Below are 27060 nucleotides of genomic sequence, written 5' to 3' on the forward strand. Positions count from 1 at the left end.
TATTCAGCAAAATGCAGAGAAACAGTTGATGCTTTCCCTGATGAGTTGCTTTCGTTAGAGAGGATGTTCTATTGTCTGCCAATCAAGGCTGGATGGATGTCCTCCTGTCAGTTTTCTTTCAATCCAGTTAAGATGTCTTTTGATGATTAAGCAAATAAGCTATCTGCCAACTCTTTATGTGTACAAACAATAGTGAAACAAAAACTAACCTAATCAGTTAAAGTAGTATTAAATAGACGGGTTTGCAAAGAGGATTCAAAGTTTTTCAGGTGAAATACTGTTAAGCTGCAAGCCAATGCACATAAGAACATAAGAACAGCCCCACTGGATCAGGCCATAGGCCCATCTAGTCCAGCTTCCTGTATCTCACAGCGGCCCACCAAATGCCCCAGGGAGCACACTTCCTGAGTGTAAGCATCACCAAACATAGTGGAACTCACTTTTGAGTAAACAAATAATTTTTTCTCTGCAACTATCTCTGGACAAATAACTCTGCAGTTCTTTTCTGTGTATTATTTTAAAATAGCTACACAGAACTTAAAAGGCATGTAAACAGATTAAAAGGAGGCAAATGAACTTTTTCTCTGTAGTTTGAATTTTAATGCTCTTTACTATTACCAATTCCTCTCAATTTTCTCTCTGCTTGTTCAATCAGAAAGCCACTGTGGCAATGGCTGAAGCAACATTTCAGTAACTTTACAGAGGAAGGGGAGAACATAATATAGCTAACCAAACAGTTCAAAACACAAGTCAGCAGTGGCGTAGCTAACGCATCTGCTACACATGGTCAAAGAAGATTTTGTAGCACCTCCCCCCCCCACAAAAATCAAATTTAATTAAGTAAATACAGTGTGCCCCTTATTGGTTAGAGACACTGTGCTGGGGTGAAGAGGGATAGTTATTCTCCAACTGCTAAATATAAGGAGTACTACTTGAAAAGTGTCTCGTTACCCAATTAGCAGGAGTAACTGCTATGATACATTATGGAAATGAGAGCTGATTCATATTAACAACTTATTGGTTCCATGCTAGTGTCAAGCTCAGCTTGTTGCCTCCCTAAAGCTTGTTGCCTGGTGCAACTGCTACCCTCTGCACCCCTTTAGCTGTGTCACTGCAAGGCAGGATGCAACTAGCTGAGGGAAGAGTGCTCATATGGGCTTTTGAGACCTTCCTTTCTCACCCACAGCACGTCACGCCTTCTGAAAATTCACTCTAGAATAGGTGGTGTAAATTTCTGGAAGTCCTCCACTAAAGCATGCTTGCCTCCATTACGTAGTGGGCATATGCTGAGACCTCCAAGTGCAATGGTTATATTTCAGAACTGTACAGTATGCAAACAATCCAAAACATAATAGAAGAATCTAAATGATCATTTTTTAAAAAGCAACAAAGCAGTAAGAAAGTGTGTTGTACACACTGTAAGCTAGGTGATGCCGATTATGTACTATATTGTAATGTATTAAGTGACTCTTGGACTCGGTAGCTGTCATAACACTAAACTGTGTGTTGTGAGATTTGACTGCAATCTAATAACAAACGAAAAAGCAGCACCAGGTGGCACTCACGTTAGCTTATACATATTGTTCTGATCCTGCCCTATAGTGTGAGAAACTAGCCTGAGGACCTATATTGTTCAAGACACAGTATGTAGGATGCTGCCGATAAAGGCTAAGAGAGGAGAAGGTAAGCCGGTAGGAAATAGGAGTGTGTAACAGAAATTCTGGGCACAAGAGAAATACAAAGGATGAGAAAGGTCAGCCAAATGTCAGCTGCACAACTATTTTTTAGTTGTTGAAATAAACAGTGAAAAGGTTCAGTACACTTACACTTATTAAACTAACCTTCTGAGCAGTTCAACATAAATGTCCCAATTTTTACTCAGCATACCCTATAAAAACTAAGCTACTGAATTAGGTTTTTCAAAATGTGCAGGCTACAACACAGAAGATCAATCAGCTTGTGCAAATTCTTTAGAAAATATAAGTTGTACTGAGTTCATCATACAAAATGGCCAAGTAAATCAGACTAGAATAGTGTTTAACCATAGTAAGGCTGAGATGATGAGGGAAGTTATAGGACTGGAGCCATTCTACTCTTATAGCCAACTGTGAGGAATATGAATCAATCATCGAGGTGGACATTTCACAGCAGGTAATGGCTTCTGGGAGGTATAAGATATAAGGCTTTTTAAAAGGGCCAGAAGAATTTATCATTCTATTTTTGAAGTTATGTTAACTGTAGCACAAAACTTATCATTCAAAGAAAGAATCATTCTGAGAACAAGAGTCTGAATAGCCATTCTGCTTTTCAAGAAACATTTCCAAGTACTACACCTAGACTTGAAATAACTAAAGCATTCTGGAAGTAGTACACTTTTTGGTGGCCAGCAATGCGCAACTCTAGTAAGCAATGCACTTGCAGATGCTGCAATGAGATGGGAACTACTCTTTGTAGAGAAACCATTTTGAATTCCATCCCTACAGTCATGTGTGCACAGTTGTTACTCATTTGCAGTAGAACAAAGCCATTGGGTATATTATACCAAATACAAATAATGGATAACTGGGTTGCTTATTCTCAAGTCATCCTTCTATCATCTTGAATAAATTTTATGTAAAATACAATGTCAATATTGCATACTAATGGTCACCAACTTCATCTGTCCTATCCCATCATCTTCTGACTCCACAACTGTTTTCTCTATAAAATATTTGTGTGTGTTCATCTGCCTATTCAGATTTTTACTTCAAGTACCTGATGAAGGAGACTCTAGTCTATGAAAATTTGTATGGAAATTAATTAGTTGGTCTCTAAGGTGCTGTATGACTCTTTGCTGAATTAAAAATGAAACACAGTCCAAAACTTCAGACATTCAGAAACAAACTCCTTTCCTCCCACTCCTTCTGAAGAGCAAGCTATTGACATAAGAATATATAAGTAAACTGCATAATCTTTTGAGAGAAGTACAGAGTTCAGTGGCCCCTCAGTATCTGTGGGGGATCCGTTCCCAGACCCCCCTTCCCATGGATACTGATTTCTGCAGATAATAGAATCTGCAGAGGAGCCCAGCAGAGAAACAGAAGTGCCTTTCAAAAGGCTCTGTCAGGCCTTCTGAGATGCGGGGAGGCCGCTTGGGACCTCCACATGCCTCAGAGGACCTCCTGGACATGACTTCTGGTTGCACTCAAGAGATCCTCTGATGCCCCCGAGTGCAGGCTTGCAATTCGCATTGAGTCAAATACGCATCAATTGAGTCAAACCTGCAGATGATGAGAGCCAACTGTATTATAAAGACACACTTTTAAAAACAAGTTTTAAGAAAACCTATCATTTCTAAAATCTCTTCCATAGGTCATTGACCATGTTATTGCTTCATTACTGTGATTACTATGGAATAAACATTTATCTTTCAGCCACAGTCTAGGGGTGGGGAATGTTTCTTCCATGTTTACAAGCTGTAGGAAAATTAAGAAAAAATTCCTTAAGAAAAATTATCGTTAAATTGTTTATTTTTAAATGTGAACTTAAACACTCAGCTAATATGAATAATGCAGTTAACAGCCAAGGAGTAACGAATTTCTCAATTTTAGTCACTATAAAATAACACCATATGAAAAATGAAATACCAGTTGTAGTTAGCTTCGTATTGCATGGTGCTTTCAAAACACAGTTGTAATATTACATGCAAATATTATATTATTTATTTAAGAAATTTATACCCTGCCTTTCCTATGCTGAAGCAAATGCCCAAGGCAGCTTACAGAGCTTTATAATCAAGAACAAAATGTTACGAAAAGTAAAAAAAAAAAAAATTCAAATACGGCATTAAAACATTAATTTTAACATTGTATGGTGAAAAACAATATAAAAACCAATAAAAAAAAAGTTTAAGGAAGAAGAGAAAAGCCATTGAGTCAATGGGGAACCAATGAGTCCAGGGAGGCAGTCAAGTCATCACAAGTATATCAGGCATACAGAGGGCAATAATCCACCCAGCTGCTAAATGCCTGCTGAAACAGGAGTATTTTGAGGCTTCACCAAAAAGCCATGAGAGAGGGCCATTCTCAGTTCCTCTGGAAGGGCATTCCACAGTTGTGGTACCACCACAGGGAAGGCTTGTCCCCGAGCTGCTTGTCACTTGGGACAAAGGCAGCACTTGTAAAAGAGCCCCTTCGTTTGACCTAAGAAGGCAGGGTGGAATGTATAGAAAGAGGTAATATTTCAGGTAGCCTGGACCCAAGTCATGGAGGGCCTTAAAGGTTATAACTAGCACTTTGAATTGGGACTGGAAGTGTATGGGCAGCCAGTATAACTGCGAAGCAGTGGTCCAGCAGAGTCAAAACATCTGGCCCCCATTACCACCCAGGCCACCACTTTCTGCACTAATTGCAGTTTCTGATTTGTTTTAGCAAGCAGCCCCACAGTAGTTTTGCAGTAGAATTACAGTAGTCCAGTGTTGAGGTTACTAAAGCAAGAGTCACCGTAGCCAGGTCCGAACAGCTCAAGTGTGGTTTGAGTTGGCACACCAGCTTAAGGTGGGTGAACACACTTGTAGACACTGCTGCTACCTGATTTTCCAGGGAGAGCTGTGAGTCCAGGAGAACTCCTAAGCTGCGCACCTGTAAAGGAAGTGCAACCCCGTTCAATATTTGACCCCAATCAAATAGTAATGCCACAACAATTAATAATGTTAAGGAGACAAAACATAAATTCACTGAAAACCAATTCTGAAAAGTCTACATTCAGTTTCATCTTATATGCAAGATCTACTAAGGTTACAGATGAGACAGAAGTTAGAGATTATAAAACTGCATATGCAAACTTAAGTATACTAATCAGTACAATTTTAAACTAAAGCTCAGTGGCGTTCCTGGCCACTGCACTGCCCAGGGCACATCTTCAGGGGTGCTGAACCCCACTCAGAAGTGCCAACCTTTGTGTCCACTGCCTTCCTCTCAGGTCCTCTGAGGGTGGGGGAGACCACACATGTCTTTCCGGAACTCAGAACAACTTTGGAGGGTGGCCCTCAGGGATGGCCCTCAGATCTGTGAGCCGATATCAGTGGCTGACTGAGTGCCACAGAGCGCACTGCACGGGGGAGTAAATGGCAGTGCCGATCCCCCAAACCTGGCACCTGGGTCATTTGCACCCCTTGCCCCTTGAGGTACATGGCTGCTAAAGCTTTAGTTGCAGGTTCAAACTGGTCATGATTTCCACTGACTATCATTCAAAAGCAGGTGTGATCTGGTGATTGAGCAGAAGGCTGCAGGAAGAATGCTGAGCAGGAACAGTCCTGGTTGAATTTTGGACAGGAGACTGAAAGCTAATAAAGCTGTTAAGAGACAGAGCCAAGAGGAGTTGCAGTTTTCAGCTTGTCCAACCTGCAACTGCTCCTGCTAGAAGCTCAGAAAGCATACCCAGATGTCAGATGTGACAACCATTCTGTGATGAATTCCATCTTGAAGAAAAGGGTTCTACGAGCTTCCCTTAGAACAATTATTGTAAAAACTCATTTGTACTCTACTATGAAGCTTTCTAAGTCGCCTTAGACATTGTCTTCAGCATGGAAAAGGTAGGAAATAAATAAATGGCTAGCAAATTCCCAGGCCTTGAGCTTCTGAAAGTTTACCACCACAAAGGTAACACAGATACACTGGCACCATCCTTCTTGAGCAAAATATCTTGGGGGAAAAAAATAAGCATGGCTTTCCCTTCTCATTGGTATGAAAAACTGGAAAATAGTTCACTCAAAGCAACTTCACAAAGGTTTAACAATATGTAAATTGGTTAATTGAGCGATCAGTCAATCACTTAAATTCTAGGTAATTCATTCTAAAAATGCATTTAGAGTTCTATGACATCTGAAATGTTGTAGAAAAGAAAACCTGCCACCATTTAGAGCTGGTTTGAATGTCATAGAGCTTTTAATGAGAGCAAGCTGGTGTCATTGGTTGCCTTCTTATATTGGTACTGCTTGGAGCTCACTGTGTTGTTCTCCCATGATCTGGTAACCTGCAAATGGTCTCCTCCCACCCACTCACTGCTAATGCCAGATCTACACAACTGAAGTTTTGTGCACAGTAGAGCAATGTAGTAAGAATGAACATTTCCTCCAAACATTGGAAAGTTTGCAGAGTTTTCATTTCCTGGGCTTCAGGTACTGCTGGAACGTATCCTGATGTAATGCAGTGACACAATGCCCTCAAGGCAGGCGACTGCTTTAAACATACCATCTGGCTCTGTTGAGCAAGTTTAAATAAAGTAATCTATACTTCCAAACTCTGGCTGAATTTAAACTCTTTAAAGTTAACATGTATAAAAGACAAACTAAATACAATTATTTGCATAATCTCTTCTCAAAACAGGACTCCTGTATGATCCAGTTGACCAAAAAAAATTATTAAAATGGCTTGTATTTTGTACCTTCTCTAAAAATGCTTCCATACTATTTGCTTTGCTACTTGAGAAAAAAATGGTATGCATACATCATATGCACCATCAAATGTACCACTTGAGAACGAGCAAGACAGAAATATGGACAGTATATGAATATTCTAGACATCTGGAATGGTGGGTAAAGATATTGGACTTAGCTGAAATGGATAAACTTACAATTTTTCTTCGTAAAGTACTTATATGGACAATTGGAAACTGTTACATAAAAATCCCCTTTTTCCTCAGTTGTGATTTTATATCTGGTTATGTTACTAAAACTTCATGCAGGCCACACTTCTCCCAGCACACTTTTCCAAAAAACTCTGGTCAAGTCACAAGCTCATGGTTACAAAATTCACATATTATAGGAAGAAGTCTGGCATAGTAAAGCATTGTTTAAGTGTCTCCTATTCATTGTATTGTTTAAACTCAATCACTGCTTAAGTATCATATGCAAAATTTGAACTGCCTTCCCAGGTTGCCCATTCATGGTATTGTTTGAGTTCCCCCAGCTAGGAAGCCAGCCATTAGACCCCACTGAATTTTGCTGATAAGGGACATCCTGACTCCAAACACCCTGCTGGTGGTAGTAAGCAAGCTGCCTGAGCTGCCTGGCTCAGACAGCTGCTGGGCTCAGACAGCCAGCAAACCCCTTTTTAAGAGAGGGCTTCTGCCACATGCTCTCTCTCTACTCCCCCTCCAAGGACCAACATGCAGTGTTATATCAAAGGGTCCTCCACACAGGACTCTCCCCCCCATCCAACTGTTCTACAAGACAGGCAACTATCTCGTGTCTGGAACTCTTTCCCTTTTTTCTCCCCTTCTCTCCCCATCTTTAGTCAGCAACTGGGTTTGGCAGACCAGGGACCACTAAAATCCTTCCCTACAACCTTCCCTTTTTCTAATTTCCTCGGATGCACCAAATACTCTCCACACGCAACCACCATGAAAGCTAGGTACACTGGATTCAAGTACTAGAACAAAGGAACATATATTTACCACTTTTAACATGTGCATTATGTTTACCTTTGTGCTTTTGTAATAAAGCTATAATCTTTTATTAAAAGTTATCTTTCTTCCAGTCTTCTCTTTAAGCTAAAGGGAATTTCTCTGCATTACGCCATCTTGTTATCCAGCCTGCGATCCTGAGATTCCAAAAAGGGTAGTGTAATAATTCCCCCCTAAACAAAACAGCCCTTTTGGTAACAAAACCATTCATGGACTTCCTGTGCATGAAGGGGAAAATTGGTTTAATGAATTATGGATTTGATGATGATATTTGATATAGATTGTATTTGATTTTAGATTGTGAGCCCTTTTGGGACAGGGAGTCACTAGTTATTTGATTTTTCTCTGTAAACCACTTTGTGACCTTTTGTTGAAAAGCGGTATATAAATACTATTAATAATAATAATAAGATAAATTTTTTTGTTGAAAATAAAATAAAGAATGGATAATTAAATAATTGATATAGAGCAAAACAGGAAAAAATTGGGTTTTTAGAGCAATCTGAGAAAGTCTTTCAGAAATAACCAATAGACCAGTGGTTCCCATACATTAAGCACTGGAACCCACTTTTTGGAATGAGAATCTGTCAGAACCCACTGGAAGTGATGTCACCAGAAGTGACATCCTCAAGCAGAAATTTTTTTGGCAATCCTAGGATGCAATTCTATGCACACTTACCCAGGAGTAAGTCCCATTGACTATCATTGTTAAAAGAATATACATAGTAGCTCATTAAAAATACAGGTCTGCAACATTCCCCAAATGTAGTCACATACCAAGATAGCATCAAGTCTAATATATTAAAAATAAAATATTGAAATGAATGGGGACCCACCTGAAATTGGCTTGTGACCCACCTAGTGGGTCCCAACCCACAATTTGAGAAACACTGCAACAGACTGTTTAAGATGTGATACTTAATATGATTTTTCAGAAGAACAAAGAACAATTTGGATTTAGGACTCCATATTAGTTACATAACTTTCAATATCTGTCTTTATTTTTATTTTTTGTTTGCTTTTTCTTGTTGGTTTGTTATATGTTTTAGACTTGGTAACTGTGTTATTGTATGTTCAAGTTTTTCTGGGTTTGTTTGTTAATTTTCATTATCTTAATTAAAAAAATTGAATATTCTAGCCATCTGCATTTACAACTGAATACAGAGTTTGTAAACCTTCAGTTTCTCACTGCTGAGTGTATCAGAGCAGTTATCAGACTATCAGAGGGACAGATGGGCCTTCCAAAGGAATTGTGGATGTTTGCGAGGGCAGTTTTTCATTCCTAATAGTCCAGAGAATCAGTTCCAATCATTTATAAATACAAAAAGGACAACAGTGAAAACAATACATTAAATGCAGCGCTGAATGAATTGGGCTCTGGTGGAATGAGGGAGAGGAAAAGTGGGAGGGCCAGAAGGTGGTTCGGGTCTAGGAGTGGGTGAGGATGGCAGGAGAAGCTGCTGCCAAATCCTATAGCCCTCCTTAGCCATGGAGCCCAACCCTTCTCAATTCTGCACCAGGTAAAGAGCTTGGCCAAATCTGAGTAGACCCATTGAAGCTTCCAGGGCTCTACACGAGGAAGCATAGGATTGGGCCCTTAACTGAAATGTTTGTATTCATTTTCTCTCCCTCTGCCATCTCCCTTGAGTCAGTTTCTAATCTTCCATTTTTTTATTGTGTATTTCTGTTGTAAGCCGCCTAGTGTGCTTCTGAAGTATGGGGAAAAAGGCAGGACATAATTTAAATTTTAAAAAATAAATTGTACCTAAGGGCAGGGACTTGTCTTTTACCCTGTGTAAACCACTACACACACAGATGGCTCTACCTATGGATAAGTCATGTGTTCCATGTTCGCATGAAGATGTTATTTGCTTTGTTTTGCATGAAGGTTATTTGCGTACATACTTCATTTGTGTGCAATGTTTCTGTAAAATTTGTAATCTGATATGGGAGGAGAGAACAGGGAGAGAGGAGGAATAGATGGACTTCTAGAAAGTAAGAACAAAATGCAGTAATATGCTTGACAGCAATAAAATTTCTTCACATACTTATCCTGGTAACCAGAGCTTCTGGTCCCCTGAGATAAGTTTAAAACTTGCCAAAGTAGTCCAGTTGGAAAGTTCAGCTGCTCTATCTTTGGATCATTAAGATTATTTGTTAGGTCAAGCCACATCCCAGAACACCTACATCTGAAAATGCAAGTATTTAAACTAGAAGTGGCATATTAAGTATACCCTGTAGATTTGGGGAATGTTCCCTGACACTGAAGAATCATATGTTTCATGTACAATGTTGAAAAATGGGTTATTTTGTTGAGAGATTTTCTTATCTACTATAATATGCAATATTATACAACAGAAGGGGCTTTGACACCATAATTCAGTCCATTAAAATGTATTTTCCATTTTCTTCACTGACTGTCAAGCGGCTTCAAATGTCCAACAAAACCAACTCTAGTTGTGTTCTAAAAAGTATTTATGCATGGCCAGTTTTGCCAAAATATATATGAGGACATGACCTCAAATCTCTACTCCATTTATTTGCATTCTTCATATTTGTTATTTGTATTCTACCTTTCTTCTCCTGTAAGGAAAGCACTCACTGAAAGCAACACAATGTGGACAGACAATATGTACATTCGACAGAAACCAGCTTCTTGGCTGTTGTTTCTAGTCTACCAGGTTAATGTACCTGCAGAGGCTTCCTGCAAGTGTGGATCTCCTTAGCTAGATCAGATAATTAATACTACTAATACTTAGCATTTGTATAGTGTGCACAGGCCTGTGGAGTGGGGGGACGGGGCAAAATCCCCAGGACCCAGGCTTCCAGGAGGTCCAGTCATACAAAATAAACATCTGGTTTGTAGGAAACTTTAGGAGGGAGGAAGGGAATCAGGCACATTGCCCTGAACCCAGTGCCAGCTCTCAGCAGCACAAAATGTGCATTTTTGAATGTGCAAAGTACTTCACTTGTATCATGTTAACATAATCCTTGCAAAGACCCTGAAAGGCACGTAGGTAGTACTATCATCATATTGCAGCTGGGGAGCTGAGGCTGAGAGAAGATGCCTGATCTAAAGCTACCTAGTGAATTCCAAAACAGGGATGACCAGATTTGCAGCTCAACCTCTTAGCCCAGGGGTTGGCAACCTGCGGCTCTAGAGCCGCATGCGGCTCTTTCAGCTGTCTGCTGCGGCTTCTCCCGGTGAAAGTGGCAAAGGGGGTAACAGGAGGCACCTGTGTTGGGAGGGCAGGCTGCTTCCCTCTGCCCCCTGAGCTCACTGCCCTCCTCTCCCTTCACCCCCACCTGCCCCACATTGGTTTCCCTTTTCAATTTTGCCCACTCTGCAGGCTTAAGCTCCCTGTTTTTCCCTTCCCCAACTCTCCAGCAGGACGCCCTCCTCCTCAGCCATTGCGAGCCCTTGCAGCCCGCCTTTCCCTGAGCAGGTTCCCACTCAGTGCAAGGAGAGGCTTTTCCTCCACAGCTGAGGAGACATCCTGTGTGTCTACTCAGTAGTAAGCCCCATTACTGCGGATGAAGCTTACTCCCAGGAAAGGGTGCCTGGGATGGCAGCCTTGGAGCCGCGCCCGGCAGGTCTGTTCTCGAGCAAGCCCTGCTGTAGTCCCTGGGCTACTCCCAGGAAGGTGTGGAGGGCTGTAGCCTCAGCCCCCTCCTGTGCAGGTCTACTCACAAGTAGTCAGTGGGGCTTCCTCCCAGGAAAGTGTGGAGAGGACTGCAACCTGAGAGCTCCAACCAACTTGTCTGCTCAGAAGTCCCATTGTAGTCAATGGGGCTTACTCCCAGGATAGTGTGGAGAGGGTTGCAGCCTGAGTGAGGGAGGACAGGCAGGCAGGCAGGGCAGAAGCTGGCCTGTGGCTTCCCCCCACCTCCCCCCCTGCTCTGGCTTCTTCTCTTCCCCACCTCTGGAGTCTGTGTCCTTTTTTTCCTTCCAGCAGGGTGCCTCTGGAAGGTGGGGGGAGTTCTTTAGTATCCATGTAAGATAAGCAGATGTCATAACCGACATATGTATTAGAATCCTGGAAGATCTGGTGAGGAGGTAGATGTGGTGTCAACAGTGGCCCCTTTAAGGGTAAGGCCTGGGCATACAGCAGAGTGTGCTGCACAGCTGCAGCCACTTGAAGGCAATAGGGCCCTCAGGGATATAAGGAGCACGCAAGGCAGGAAGGTGGGTGTGGGTTGGAGAAGGAGTGCAGGTTGAAGAGGAGACTGACTTGCCTTATTGACTTGGATACTCTGATTTGACTGTCTTACTTTGGAATCTGACCTTGGACTGTGACTTTGCTTATTGACTTTGGACTCTGCCCTGGATACTTTGACTGACTTTGTGACTAAAGGACTGCTGGAGACACTGGACTTTGGTGTGTGGCTGCTGTGCCCAAGACCTGCTGAGGACCAAGGGTCTGCTGTAGTGGTGGGAGGCTGCTGGCAGGAGAGAGGACCTCTGCAGGTTGAACAGGCAAGCTACCCTGGAGGTGGGGTCCAGCAGGAGTGCAGGGCAGAACCAGGGTCATTTGTTGGGGGGAAGAAGGGGAGCTAATTTGCTTAAAGTGGGCATAATTCTCCAGGCAGAGAATGGCCTTGGAATCAGGCAAAACACCATAGAGGACCAGGCGTCTGAAAACACAGGACAAGAATGTATGACAAAACTAACTAAAAGCTACAAGAGGGGGCTATATTATAAAAATGAGCATAAAGGTAAAAAAACAAAACTATATATGCAGTGTTATCTTCATTTTAGATGTCAAAAGGGTTTTGTGGCTCCTGAAGTTTTTTTTCCTCCGGAAAACAGGTCCAAATGGCTCTTTGAGTATTTAAGGTTGCCGACCCCTGTCTTAGCCAGTATGCTGCACTAGCTCAGTACTAAAGAAAGCACAGAAGAGAAAATGTTCTGACAAACCTACCATCAACTATCTAACAAACAAAAAGGCAAAACCATAATCAAACTCTGATTAGCTTTACTTAACTGATTTTCAGATATTTCAATCCTTTACCCAAATAAAATACAAAGTAAAAATATAATACAATGACAGCTAAACAAACTATTTTAAATATGTTCAAGTACAATATATAATGCTGTCCCATGAAACTCAGTTTTGGATAGTATAAGGAAGAAGCCTCTTATAAGAACATACCTATACTTGGTATATTTTCAAGATAATGCATTCTGGTTAATAATGAAATAATTCATCAGTCTTCAAAATATGTCAATAATTCTTAATTTCTCAATTGGGAAACTTTATACTTCAAAGAAATCCTCAGTCTAACCATTTCAACAATGTTTTAAGATCACCAGTATTACCAAACCATTAGGAAATTAGGGAGTAGCCTTGATAATAGATGTACAGTTGTTGAGGCACAGGAAACTAAACCAGATGGCTTTTGCTGAGGAAAGCATGTTTTTAACTTTATAATTCACCCAACTGCCCCACTCTCTCACTCTCCCTCAGACAGACACACACACACACACCCCAAATGTAATGAAACAGAAAGCTGAAGAGAGCTCTGCAGAAACAGATATCTGATTTTGTTTACAACTCCATTATTCAAATTTGGGAGTAGAGCTGCACAAAGGCAACGTGCTACAGTAGCTATGAAACAGATGAAGATAATTTTCTTGAAGAAAGAGGTTATTAGCAACACTTACTTGAAGACACAACTCTAGTGCATTGTAAATCAATGCCATATGATTTGCATTAGACAGAGATCCATGTATTATCATTAAAGCCACTTTCTTGCCTCAATTATGCACTTCCAAATACAGAACTTATTCATGTCTAAAGTAAGTATGGCCTACATTATTCTTCTTTTCCTCTCTTATGGCCAATCACTCACACATATTCCATATACAAGAAAGTGGCCACAACAAGCAAGAAAATGGTTTTCTTTATAGTCTACTGACAGGAATCTGAACTCGTATCCTCCAAATTACTTTCATTCCCTCACACAACATAACTTTCTCTGGTGGCACAAAGCCAGAAATCACATATGTGTCTCAATCAATGTATTTATGTGAACATGAACGACAAAATTGTATTCTGCAGTGAAAGAAGGAGAAAATCATTGATACAACATTTAAGTCAGAGTTTAATTGCTACACCAATGTTTGTTAACTATATTCTGTCAATGTGCCCCAAATAGCTGAAATAAAATGTGAACCTGCTAGTCTGCATGCTGCGAATCAACCTAATTTTGGCATTATCTGTCTGGCTTTTCTGCCCTCAAGTCAGCTAATTTTCCTTCTGTTATCCTTTTGCATCCCTCGGATACCTCAGTTCTGACTCTAGCCAATGAACAGCTGCTTCATTCAGAAACTACAGCAGGCCCAAAATGTTGAAGCATGGGCCCTAGTGGAGGCTTGTGCATGGGATCACATTACTCCCATCCAACATCTGTTTTGCTGGTTGTTAAGTCATAAGCAGCCTAGACAAAGATATTGAAGGACCACCTCTCCCAACATGAATCTGCCCACCCAGCCATCAGCTAGGTCCCTGCTCCTCATTCCCCCTCCTTCGAAAGGTGTGATCGGCAGGGATATGAGACAGAGAATGGCAGGGATATGACCCCCTAGTTCCCATTTCATGGAAATTGTTGGTCCCCTCTGGTATCCTTCTGATATTTGATGAAGACTTTTTTGTTTACTCAAGCTTTTGGTTAAGCTCATATCTTTCATTGATACTGCCTTTTATTATACTGTGTAACATAAAAATTGTTTATACTGTATTTAATTTTTAATGTTTCTTATACAGTTCTTTTTAATCATCAAAACTTTTTTAGTTATAATAATTTTTTTGTTTTAATCTAACCTATTGCTTAATGTATTGTAATACACACCATATTATACAACTGCATATCATTCATCGTGGATAAACAATTGATGCTATGCCCAAAATAGTGGCATTTCTGAAATCTTTGCATCAAAATTAATAAAGAATAGGAGAAAAAAAAGATAAAGACAAAATTGTTTAAATTCTGTTACACAGTGTTATGTATGATGTAAATAATATTATAGATATTACTCCATGAAGCAACGCAAGAAAAATTCAAATAAGCATTCCTGTTCACCAAAGTGAATTTATGCTCATGTATTAAGATAGCTATACCTGTATAATCAGGAATTCTGTTTAGAACCTTATCATGAACATTGGCAAAACGTGCAAAACATTTAAGGGGCTAAAGACACCTCAATTTTCTTTTCTAATATTTATAATTTTAAATATTATAAATATCTAATACTTCTAATTTTGAATTCAAAGAGTTCTAAGGGCACAATAAGGGCCCAATCCTATCCAACTTTCCAGTACCTGTGCAGCTGCAATGCAGACCCAGGGTAAGGGAACAAATGTTCCCATACCTTGAGGAGGCCTCTGTGACTGCCTCCCCACCACAGGACGCAGTACATGCCCCATTGACACAGCTGCACTGGCACTGGAAAATTGGATAGGATTGGGCCCTAAGCAAACTCCCATGGGGCAGCCCAATCCTGAGCTGCCCGCAGCACCCAGGCTCGGCGGCTCCTTGGAGGGCTGCCGCTGGATCCTGTGCCTCCCGTGCTACTGTGGGAGGCACCTCGGGAGAAGGGGACGTTCGTCCCCTTCCCCCAAGTAAGGGAAGCAGCCCCGCAATGGGGCTACTCTCTTTAGCGCCAACCAAAAGGTCGGTGCTAAAGGCACTTGTGTAGGGCGTGCAGCCCTCCATGAGCGACCTGGATTCTGTGGAGCTCAGCTCTGCGGATCCGCCTCTCTCCCTCCCGCCGACACACCTCCTGCCCGCCCCCTGTCATGCCTCCGCCCTCCCCAGAATGCCTCCCCCACGCCCCCAGCCATGCCCCTGCCTCCCATTCTGCAGCCTGGCGGTCCGGGAGACCGCCGAGCCGCGGAACCCAGGCGACCGCCACACGCTAGCTCAGTTGCGGCCAGCGCTGGGCTAGCTCCAACGGGAGCCCAGTGGTGAGCCCCACAAACGTGTCTTACGGCACATTTGCAATGTGGTCTACGGCATGTAACCATGCCGCGGCCCACAGGATTGGGCTCTAAGGCAACTAATAATAAAACTACATTGTATATTTTAATTGATAGCAATAAGTGGTCTGGGCAGGAGGTCTGGTCTAGCCAGAGCCTCTGTCAGCCAGAAGATAACATCAGAAGGTCGCCAGTTCGAGGACACTGGCAGCTCCCTGAACCGCTGAGAATGGTGAGACCTTGAAGCAGCTGACAAGCCCAGCTGAGTGATTCCACCTGCTCTTGGTGTGAGCAAGAAGCGTCTTGGCTGCCCTCCATGTGAGAGATGGAGCTGCTTGTCAGCCTGCCTGGGAGAACTGGAGGCCAGAAGTGAGACCAAACCAGGAAGATCCATTCTGAAATGTTGTTGGTTCTTGAAAGAGAGAACCTCTATGATTGTAAAAATCCCCTTGAGGGATTTAGAAACGCCTGCCTATGTAAACCGCCTTGAATAAAGTCAGAGGAGTAATCTGATGACAGAAAGGCGGTATATAAATACCTAGTTGTTATTATTATTATTAATTATAGGAAGAATAGGAAAAGAAATAATAGTGAGGATACTGTACTGTATTATAAGAACGCAAGAAGCTGGACAGATTTCTTGAAGGCAAATTGATAATAAAAATAAGAAAGTAGAAACAATAGTAGATAATCTACAAGAGGAAGTAACAGTATTCAAAACAAAAATAAAAATATAGCATGATAGTCATGGGGGAATCATCCAGCTAACCACTGAAATTATTTCACATACAGCCAACACGTTGTATGTGGAACATACACTGTTCCAAAGGAAATACATAAAACTATAAGGAAATACAACCACGGTGGCTATATTATACATATAGTTGACTAAGCATAGAAACTGCCCGAGAACTCAGAAGATGTTCAGAATCAACTTAGCCTCACTTCTTACAAAAAAGGTAGACTGTGACCACATAAGGCAATATCACATGGATACTCTGGCAATTAGTTTTATGTGAACCACTTTTAATGTTGTTCCCACATCAACTTTTTAATAAGCTGCATATTTGCAAACTATCTTGTTACAACTTGTCTTCAAATTATATTCCTTCATTATTTTGATATTAGTATTTAAATGCTGAGAAATAAGAAGTTGATAATAGATTGATAAGTACTTTCTCCTTGCTCCAAGTTAAATGTTTGTGGGAATCTATATTAATTTGAAATAGGGCTCTCCTGGGTGTGTGTGAGGATATTTGTATGACGTCCTGGTATTTTTTTTTTACATTGTACAGGAATGAATCATTGACTGCTAAGTGCTTACTGTTGTACTTGTATTAGAACATATCTACCAGATGGTTTATTGTGGTGTACCAAATAAAAAGTGATAAATTATCTTCACAGAACAATACAAGACACAGAAGATTCATATATCAGCACCACTGATATACTACTTATTCCATCCATTCCCACCCACAGTGGAATTGGCTGCCATTCAAAATACAGATGGAGCCTATTTATCCGTGTTAGTTCCGTTCCATGACTCTGCGTGATTAACAAAAACGTGTTGTGCTAAATTCCATAGAGTTCTGCAAATACACTGCAGCCTGACACTTCCGGAGGGAAAGAAACTAAGGCAGCTGTTATCAATCCCCTCCCCTCCGTGCTCAGCCCTCCCCATTGCCAGCTGCCCCGCTGAGCTTTTAAGAGTCCAGCCCTATGCGTTTCTACTCAGAAGTAAGCCCCATTGTAGTCAATGGGGCTTACTCCCAGGAAAGTGTGGAGAGGATTGTAGGCTAAATCACATGCTTTGCTTGCTGGGAAGGCTTGCCTGTGTCGGTGATTGCCTGCACCATGGGGGGCAATTCGGCAAACACTCCCTGGGTTTTTTAAAGCAATCCCCTCTGTTGCTACCACACCTGCCCCTGTATATATGTGTGTGTGTGTGTGTGTGTGTGTGTGTGTGTGTGTGAGTGAGAGAGATAGAGCGAGCTCCATCTTGCTGCATGTGTTCTGGCTACAGAGGTTTTCCGCCCCCCCCTCCCCTTTTCAGCCTCTTTGCTGGCTCAGGTGTTCCAGGAATGTTACTGTTCCTTGCAAACAGAACCTCTTCCAGGGCTCCAGGGCTATTTCCCTGCCTGGGTGAGGCAGAGACTTTTTGCAGTGTTTTGGGCCACCTGGAAGGAGATGCCAGTGCAGGGCCAAGGAGGCAAAGGTGTGTGTGACTTTTAGTACCCCCACCCCACTCCACCCCATCGAGACAAATCCGCAGATAAAAAATCCGTGGATAAATAGGCTGCACCTGTATAACCTAACTACATTTTCATACAATCATGCTATTTACCTGCTGGCACCAAATATTTTAACATCAAAAGTTTTGTAACGGATACACATTGCTATTAATTAGGTTTAACAAGCAAATTTACTATTCAATGTTACTCATTCAGATAACGATACAAATATATCAGCTATTTTCATCTGTGTTTTTAAGGTTTACTGTTAAAGCCAGATGCAATGTCTTATAAGGATCAAAAGCTGCCTCCTATACCAATGTACTTTGAATTAATCACTTTTAAATATATGCAAGCTATTCATCATTACTATAGAATTTGCTTCTCAGACATATACCTACGATGATCAAGAAACATGCTTTTGTGATTACTGTTCAGGGGCCCTAGCAGACACAGGACAGCTTATGTTGGCAACGGGTGTGCTTATTACCAGAAATGCCTATTTTTCCCCCCCAAAAAAATCTGTGTATGTGGATTCTAATTGGAACAACAATGAGTGGTGTGGGAAAGGTTCGTATTACACCACTATCTCCACAGAAAATCAACCCCAAATCTGCTCTATGTCTCAAAAACAGCTACTTATAACACATAGTTAATTTAAGGGGATAGACTGGTGTCCCAAATTATGAATGAAGTTGCTGATCTCTTGACTAAAATATGCAACTTGTCCCTCAAAACAGCCGCAGTGCCAGAGGATTGGAGGATAGCAAATGTCACGATGATCTTTAAAAAGGGAAAGAGGGGGGACCCAGGAAACTATAGGCCAGTCAGCCTAACATCTATACTGGGTAAGATGGTGGAATGCCTCATCAAAGATAGAATCTCAAAACACATAGACAAACAAGCCTTACTGAGGGAGAATCAGCATGGCTTCTGTAAGGGTAAGTCTTGCCTCACAAACCTTTTAGAATTCTTTGAAAAGGTCAACAGGCATGTGGATACGGGAGAACCCATGGACATTATATATCTGGACTTTCAGAAGGCGTTCGACATGGTCCCTCACCAAAGGCTACTGAAAAAACTCCACAGTCAGGGAATTAGAGGACAGGTCCTCTCATGGATTGAGAACTGGCTGAAGACCAGGAAACAGAGAGTGGGTATCAATGGGAAATTTTCACAATGGAGAGAGGTGAAAAGCGGTGTGCCCCAAGGATCTGTCCTGGGACCGGTGCTCTTCAACCTCTTCATAAATGACCTGGAGACAGGGGTGATCAGTCAGGTGGCAAAGTTTGCAGATGACACCAAACTTTACCAAGTGGTGAAGACCAGAAGTGATTGTGAGAAGCTCCAGAAGGATCTCTCCAAACTGGCAGAATGGGCAGCAAAATGGCAGATGCGTTTCAATGTAAGTAAGTGTGAAGTCATGCACATTGGGGCAAAAAATCAGAACTTCACATATAGGTTGATGGGTTCTGAGCTGTCTGTGACAGATCAGGAGAAAGATCTTGGGGTGGTGGTGGACAAGTCGATGAAAGTGTCAACCCAATATGTGGCGGCAGTAAAGAAGGCCAATTCTATGCTTGGGATCATTAGAAAAGGTATTGAGAACAAAACAGCTAATATTATAATGCTGTTGTACAAATCGATGGTAAGGCCACACCTGGAGTATTGTGTCCAGTTCTGGTCACCGCATCTCAAAAAGGATATAGTGGAAATGGAAAAGGTGCAAAGAGGGCAACTAAGATGATTACTGGGCTGGGGCACCTTCCTTATGAGGAAAGGCTACGGCGTTTGGGCCTCTTCAGCCTAAAAAAGAGACGCCTGAGGGGAGACATGACTGAGACATACAAAATTATGCATGGGAAGGATAAAGTGGATAGAGAGATGCTCTTTACACTCTCACATAACACCAGAACCAGGGGACATCCACTAAAATTGAGTGTTGGGAGAGTTAGGACAGACAAAAGAAAATATTTCTTTATTCAGTGTGTGGTTGGTCTGTGGAACTCCTTGCCACAGGATGTGGTGACGGCATCTGGCCTGGACACCTTTAAAAGGGGATTGGACAAGTTTCTGGAGGAAAAATCCATTACGGGTTACAAGCCATGATGTATATGTGCAACTTCCTGATTTTAGAAATGGGCTATGTCAGATGCAAGGGAGGGCACCGGGATGAGGTCTCTTGTTATCAGGTTTGCTCCCTGGGGCATTTGGTGGGGCTGCTGTGAGATACAGGAAGTTGGACTAGATGGGCCTATGGCCTGATCCAGTGGGGCTGTTCTTATGTTCTTATGACAGAAAACCAATTCCTCCATGAGCATCATGGTCCCAATTAGTATTCTCCCATCTCTCTCACACACTCTTTTTTTAAAGAGACATTTGCTGTAATTAGAATGCCTCTTATTAACACAATGTAGTACACATCTAACTTGGCCCTAGGTTAGCATACACTGTTCTACAGAAAAGCCTATACAAATATATATATATGTATGCCATATTTGGCATATTTACCAAAGTCAGCCAAAACCAGCAAGCCTCTGCCGTGTATTAGAAAGACTTAAATATAGGAATGAAAAAGATGCTGAAAAGTCTTTCCATGCTTTGTAATAAGAGACAATAAAGTTTCTAAAAAGCTCACAAAACTATTCACATTTCCTGCATTCCACAGCAGTTACACTACAATGTTAAACTTTGACATTTTGTTTCCCAATCCGTTAAATCCTGCAACAATAGTTTATTTCCATTTTTAGATTGTCTTTTAGGAATTTCACATATTCTAGTTTTCTAGGAATTAACAAGATGCTATTATGCAGAAGGGTTAATCTCTAGGGAGCGAGACAGTCAAGACTGCCTCTATTTATTTATTTAAAAAATTTCTATCCTGCCTTTCCTCTGCTGAAGCAGATGCCCAAGATGGCTTTCAATTAATAACTAAAAATGTACAATATAAAAAAAGTAAAATCACAAAAAATAAATAAAACCAAATTGGAAAAGGGCAAACTACTTACACTCAAGGAACTGCTACAGAGGCACAGGAGGCAGACAACCTCCAAATGCCATACAGAACAAAAATGTTTGGAGCCATCACCGAAATGCCGTGAGTGAGGGAGTAGATCTCAGTTCCTCCAGAAGAGAGTTCCGTAATTGTGGTGCCACTACTGAGAAGGCTCACCCCTGTTCTGCCATCCCCTTAATTTGGGAGAAAGGCAGCACTTGCAGGAAAGCCCCCTCAGATGACCTAAGAGGGTGGGCCAGAATGGGAGAAAGCGGTCCCTCAGCATAGGAATTGTTTCAGAACAATTTTGGAACAGCCACAGAACATGTGAAGTATCTATAATATTACTTATATCAGCAACATGCATTTTTGGAAGAGACCTCAGCTGAGTACATTCTATAGGGTAGCCAACACACTTGAAAACAAACTGGTATTGCTAAATAAACTCCACTCTTCATTTCCAATAAAGCTAAGATTGGCACGAAAAGTTAAATCCAGGAGATATATAACAAACATACATAATTTTATGTTTAAAACACTCCAGAAGAGGAAGGACTGGGATGGGTAAAGGCAGAAACAATCAACAGGAAACATGATTAGTGCCCCCAAAAGAGGGAGTGATATGAACTGGAATTCAGGAAGGAAAATCATTCTAAAGATCTGTCTGTTACATTCAGGTGATGCAACGGGTAGCTTCCTATATTACCGAGACATGTTGAGAGCAATACTTATAGGTGTACCCCCTGCAGGCCATATATTTTCTCCAAAATGATAAGACACAGATAAGCACTGTTTTAAAGATGACATTTCATCAGCAACATACCTCAACATAGTCCTTGGCATGACCCCAGTCTCTCTTGGCATCCAGATTGCCCAAACTGAAAGATTCCAGTTGTCCCAGGTGGATCTTAGCGACTGAACGGCTAATTTTTCGAGTTACAAAGTTAGCCCCTAAAATAAATAGAGAATGATAGCATGAGGGGATTAAAAACTGCCTGGTAACTGTTATAGTTGAACCCAAGACATTCAGCTTATAACCATTTATTTCAGCCTTCCTCCTGCTTGAATCAATCACCAAAACTCTGTCATCATTTATCACTTCTCCAAGTCAAGGAGCACCAGCACACCTGTCACTTTAGCTATACAGTACTTCTCATCAAGTATCTTTCTTTGAAAACCTAAGCATCCCTAATTGGCAGCTTCAGTATTCAATGTAGGCATGAGGCCAAGAAAAAGAAACTAGAATAAAGGTTTCTGAAAACAAAGAATTGAAAACAACCAGATGACAAAACAAGCAGATGACAATCCAGACATTAAAAGGACATGCTTGGGTTTTTCTGTACATTGAGGTTATATTATTTTAGATAAATTTGCATACTAAAACCTTTACAAGACACATAAGATCTAATTTGCCAGTACCTGGTAGGCAAGCACCTTTTTGTCACTCATTTCTTTCCCAATGAGCATATGGCCTAGACAAGAGTTATTATGAAACTTTCCAGCTGGGAACACAGGAGAGCAGTTTGCCTAGGTGACCATTTGAAAACAAGAGTTACAGGTTAAATACAGGTTGCCGCATTTAACCTGTTAAATGCAGTTTGACTCTGAGCAGTTCCCCATATTGGAAACTAGCAGGCTCTCTTGTCTGGATGTGTTCATATGTGCTCAAGAGGAGAGAGATTATGCCACAACTGGCTTTTAAAGGAAGCTTCTACCCAGACCGTCACCATACAAGATGGGAAAGAAATAGAGTCACCATATGACCTACACAGCACTGCTGGCCTAAGGCTCCTGTGGAATAATGTACACCTATATATCATTCTGCGAGAACATGCCTTAATCCAGGGATGCACGACTCGACTCATAAGACTTGGACTTGAGACACCAAACATGCATTTTCCCAGAGTCATGCAGACTCAAGTGATATGTTTTTTTGAAACTGGAAGTGACTCAGGACGCAAGAGTTCTTCTCAGGAACAAGTGTAGACTCAAACTCTGCTGCTGCACTCACTCAACGAACAGCAACGCTTTTGTTCACAGATGGGATGGGGATGCATGAGTGGAGTCAAAGGAGGCGGGGACTTGGAACTCGACTCAAATTTCACCTTGGTAGATCGGCACATCCCTGCCTTAATCCAGTTACTCAACAGTGGCCTGCCAGTTCACAGTAAAACAAAGTAGCAGTGATTAGTTACTTGAAAAGCTTGTGTAATATGATTAGACTGCTATGCTACAACAAGATGGAAGACTGGGGCATTAAGAACATTTTCAGTTTTCCCTTTGTCACCTTGACAAATGAGGCAGAAGATACAGGAGCAAGTCTGAAATTACTTTGGGGCCAATGTTTATTCTTGGATGGAGCACAACCTCCTCCGTATGAGAGCAAAGGAGCTCAAAGTCAAAGTGCAGTGTTCAGAGTCTGCTTGCCTATCTAGTTGATGTAATGATAAAGAAGAAAGTCACAGAACATGGGCTGATATGGACTTGTATTTATAGCTATAAAGTAACAAGCATGTCTTCTTGCAGCAACCACTATTGATCAAAGATTGGCTGAAAGTAACTTAATTGGTTGATTGGTTGCTGAGTAACTTAATTGTGGAAATCTGGGTTTGCCTGGATTGGATTTCCCCAATTCTTAGTTACTCTTAATAGCCAAAGGAAGCCTGCAGAACCTAATCCCTTTTTCAATTCCACACATTTGGTCAACACAGGAATGGGAGTGAGAGTTGCTCCACTCACAACCTCTGCATAAGTTGAAGGTTGCAGCAGGGTTCCCAAATAGATTTACAGATCCTATGTGTTTACAGCTTGGGGGGGGGGCCTATGGAGGTTGGAGAATGGAACTAATAGATACGTGCTGGTGGGGAATGGGGCCAGCTAGTGCTATTTGTCCCCCACATACACCAGGGCCTCTGGGAGGAATTTTATCAGGGGGTAAGAAGTTTCTTTTGGACCCCTTCCCAAAGAGGGAGGGGGTGACAGTTAGGGGGCGGCAATGGGGGTGGGCAGAATGGGGATAAAACAGGCAGGAGGAAGGTGGCAACAGCTGGAATAGCCTTGGAGCCTGGTCTACCAGTCTTCCCAATGCAGAGCTCAGGTCTACCTGACTGCCTGGCGTTGGCAGCTAGATACAGTAATACAGAAAACCAGACACACTCCTAAGTCTCTCTAAAATCTTTCAAATATAGAAAATTGTTGCAGGAGATCAGTAGCAATGTATCAGTAGCAATGTAAACACACTAGAATGAAAAGTGTCCTGTGTACAACAAAACAGACTTCTGCAGCACTTGCAGTCCCGCAGCTGTGTTGCTGAGCTACTATATACTCCTTCATGGTAAGTGGATTCACAAGCCAAAGAACTATTGCAGCAGGCCAGTTTCCTCCCAGATGTGACAGTGTTAAGTAGTAAGTAAGTTGTTGGCAACCTTGGCAACCTTAAGTCTCGAAAGACTATGGTATCGCGCTCTGAATGGTGTTTCTGGAACAGCGTCTAGTGTGGCTGAAAAGGCCAATTCGGGAGTCACAATCCCTTCCACACCGGGAGCAAGTGCAGTCTGTCCCTGGTCTGTCTCCCTGGCTATGGGCCTGCCTTCTTTGCCTCTTTGCCTCAGTCTGTTGGCCAAGTGTCTCTTCAAACTGCACAGCCTGCCTCCAAGCGGGACGCTCAGAGGCCAGGGTTTCCCACTTGTTGAGGTCCACTCCTAAGGCCTTCAGGTCCCTCTTGCAGATGTCCTTGTATCACAGCTGTGGTCTACCTGTAGGGCGCTTTCCTTGCACGAGTTCTCCATAGAGGAGATCCTTTGGGATCCGGCCATCATCCATTCTCACGACATGACTGAGACAACGTAGGCGTCACTGTTTCAGCAGTGCATACATGCTAGGGATTCCAGTTCGTTCCAGGACTGTGTTGTTTGGAACTTTGTCCTGCCAGGTGATGCCAAGGATGCATCGGAGGCAGCGCATGTGGAAAGCGTTCAGTTTCCTCTCCTGTTGTGAGCGAAGAGTCCATGACTTGCTGCAGTACAAAAGTGTACTCAGGACGCAAGCTCTGTAGACCTGGATCTTGGTATGTTCCGTCAGCTTCTTGTTGGACCAGACTCTCTTTGTGAGTCTGGAGAACGTGGAAGCCACTTTACTGATACGTTTGTTTAGCTCGGTATCGAGAGAAAGAGTGTCTGTGATCGTTGAGCCAAGGTACACAAAGTCATGGACAACCTCCAGTTCATGTGCAGAGATTGTAATGCAGGGAGGTGAGTCCACATCCTGAACCATGACCTATGTTTTCTTAAGGCTGATCGTCAGTCCAAAATCTTGGCAGGCCTTGCTAGATATGCAAGGGGCATAGGGGGCAGATATGCATTGATTATTAATAGTTCATACTGAGAAAATTGAATCAAAACGGCCATAGCATAGTTCTTATATGAATGCAACTTCCTAACCGAAGCACATAATGAGGTTGCAATCACCACACACAGTCCCCCTTTGTTCCTGCCACGCCCAGAACTGGGCAAAGCCCCCTCAAAGTATGCATGAAAACCATTATATGACAACTCTCCAACAATCCAAGTTTCTTATAGCATTATAACATCCTTGCTAGCTAAAAATTCTCTTATGGAAGGGTACCAGAAGAACCAAACCAACCATTTACATTCCATGTTATGAATTTAGCCTTACTTCTACACTGGCCTATTAAATGTCATTGAGAATTTATAGGTGCAGTCTTGGGTAGCTGGATGTTCTCACTCACTTCCATCTCCTTAATTGTTGAATCTATACTTGTCTCAGATGACAGAACATGAGAACTCTGAGTATTCTTATTTATCCATTGATCTCCCTGTAAATTTGGTTCCAAAACATAAATTGAACCATTAGGATTTACTATTACAGTGGGGCCATCGACCTGGGCTCCAGCGTTGGTCTGACGGTCAGCTCCAGGAGATGCCACAATGGCAGTAGAGGTCAGAAGGCCTGTTGGGTTTAAAGAAACATCCAGGTGCTCATCAACTTTTTGTTGGTGAATCTGTGCCATCTGGAATGAGGCAGAGTCAGGTGTCTGTTCAGGATCTGTAAGTGAATTCTGATTTATGTCCATATGGCCATGTTGTAAATTTGTGAGCACTTGATGAAGTCTAGGTGAAGCCTTCTTCTTCTGTTCTGACTCTACTGGTATCTCCATCATCATTTCCTTGGTAGAATCCAAATCAGACTAAGAGGGACAAAGTGAGTGCAGCAGATCTGGGGCAAGTATGGCAGTAATGGTGTTGAAGTGTGGATCAGCTGCCAACACAGACCCAGGGTGCATGACCATTGTCTTATTTACTTCCTCTCTAAACACCTGAGAGGGAGAGGGCTCGGTAATAAATTCAGCTACTCTTCCAATCTCTTTATTGATTTCACTGTCCAGATCTGGAACATCTAGGTTAGCATTTATGTAAGTTCTAAAAGATGGAGCTTGTTGAGTGGGGCTTTCCAAATCTATGATATCACTTCCTTTCCTTAATTTTAGTTTGGTTCTGTCCAATTTATTTCTCCTATCATCCAGAAATTTATCCAGTTTATTTATCAATGTTGCCAGCCCCTCCTTTTCAGTGGTTTGAATACTTTCCAATTTTTTGCATTGGACTGGTGAGAGCTTATAATGCCTTGTAGAGTTGGATGCCCTCTTGGCCTTCCAGGCCTCAGTTTTCCTAATATCATCTTGGCTACATCCTTTACTTTTAAATAACTTCTTATTTCCAAACTCCTGAAAGACACGTTGAGGGATAATATCAAGTTTGCTCAAACGCTGTACCATGTGAAATAATTGAGAAGGTATACTTGCTGTTTTGAAATCCAATAACAATCTCATCCAATCCAGCTGTGTTGGCAGAAAGTGGTAAGTCTAATTCTGATGGACTTACGGAACAGTTCAAAAGTTTGGTGAGGGAAGTTAGGATCTTTTCCTTATTAGACCAGCGAAAAATATGGTCTCTAGGCAGATTTATTAAAAACCGGTTAGTTTGCAGTACTCTTTGAATTTTCTGTGGCGCCTTCGGCTGAATATCATGATTATGGACTTGTGCTAAAGAAGATGACTCAGTCATGGCATCCTCAATTTTTTTTCGTCCAAGTCTGCCACTTAATATCTAATTGAGCAAAAGCTTGTATTACAGATTCAAGTTGTTTCTCCACGCCATTCAGTCTTCCCAGTATCAACAGCAGGGTCTCAGCTGAGGTAACACATATTTCACTAAGTTGTTGGAGCACAAGGTTAAATTCAGGTTGTGTTGGAAGGGCACAACACTCCTTTTGGTTGTCTGCCTTCCTCTTTAGAGAATGAAGCTTTCTCCCTTCAGGCCACTTTACTGCGGGTAAGATGCTTTCAGTCTCTTGCATAATTGTTTTATCAACAGGTTCTCTTACAGCCGCTCTA

At 41.9% G+C, this 27060-nt stretch overlaps 1 protein-coding gene across 1 annotated transcript in view; it reads right to left on the reverse strand.

The window, feature by feature from the left end:
• The window catches only part of GMDS (GDP-mannose 4,6-dehydratase), a 398350-nt gene that overhangs the window by 256225 nt on the left and 115065 nt on the right, over positions 1–27060 (reverse strand). The window contains exon 7 of the mRNA XM_066624912.1: positions 21472–21599. Within this exon, the coding sequence (XP_066481009.1) occupies positions 21472–21599 (128 nt within the window). The remainder of the gene's footprint in view (positions 1–21471; positions 21600–27060) is intronic.

Source organism: Tiliqua scincoides, chromosome 4, assembly GCF_035046505.1.
Source record: "Tiliqua scincoides isolate rTilSci1 chromosome 4, rTilSci1.hap2, whole genome shotgun sequence".
NCBI classification, from domain to species: Eukaryota; Metazoa; Chordata; class Lepidosauria; order Squamata; family Scincidae; genus Tiliqua; species Tiliqua scincoides.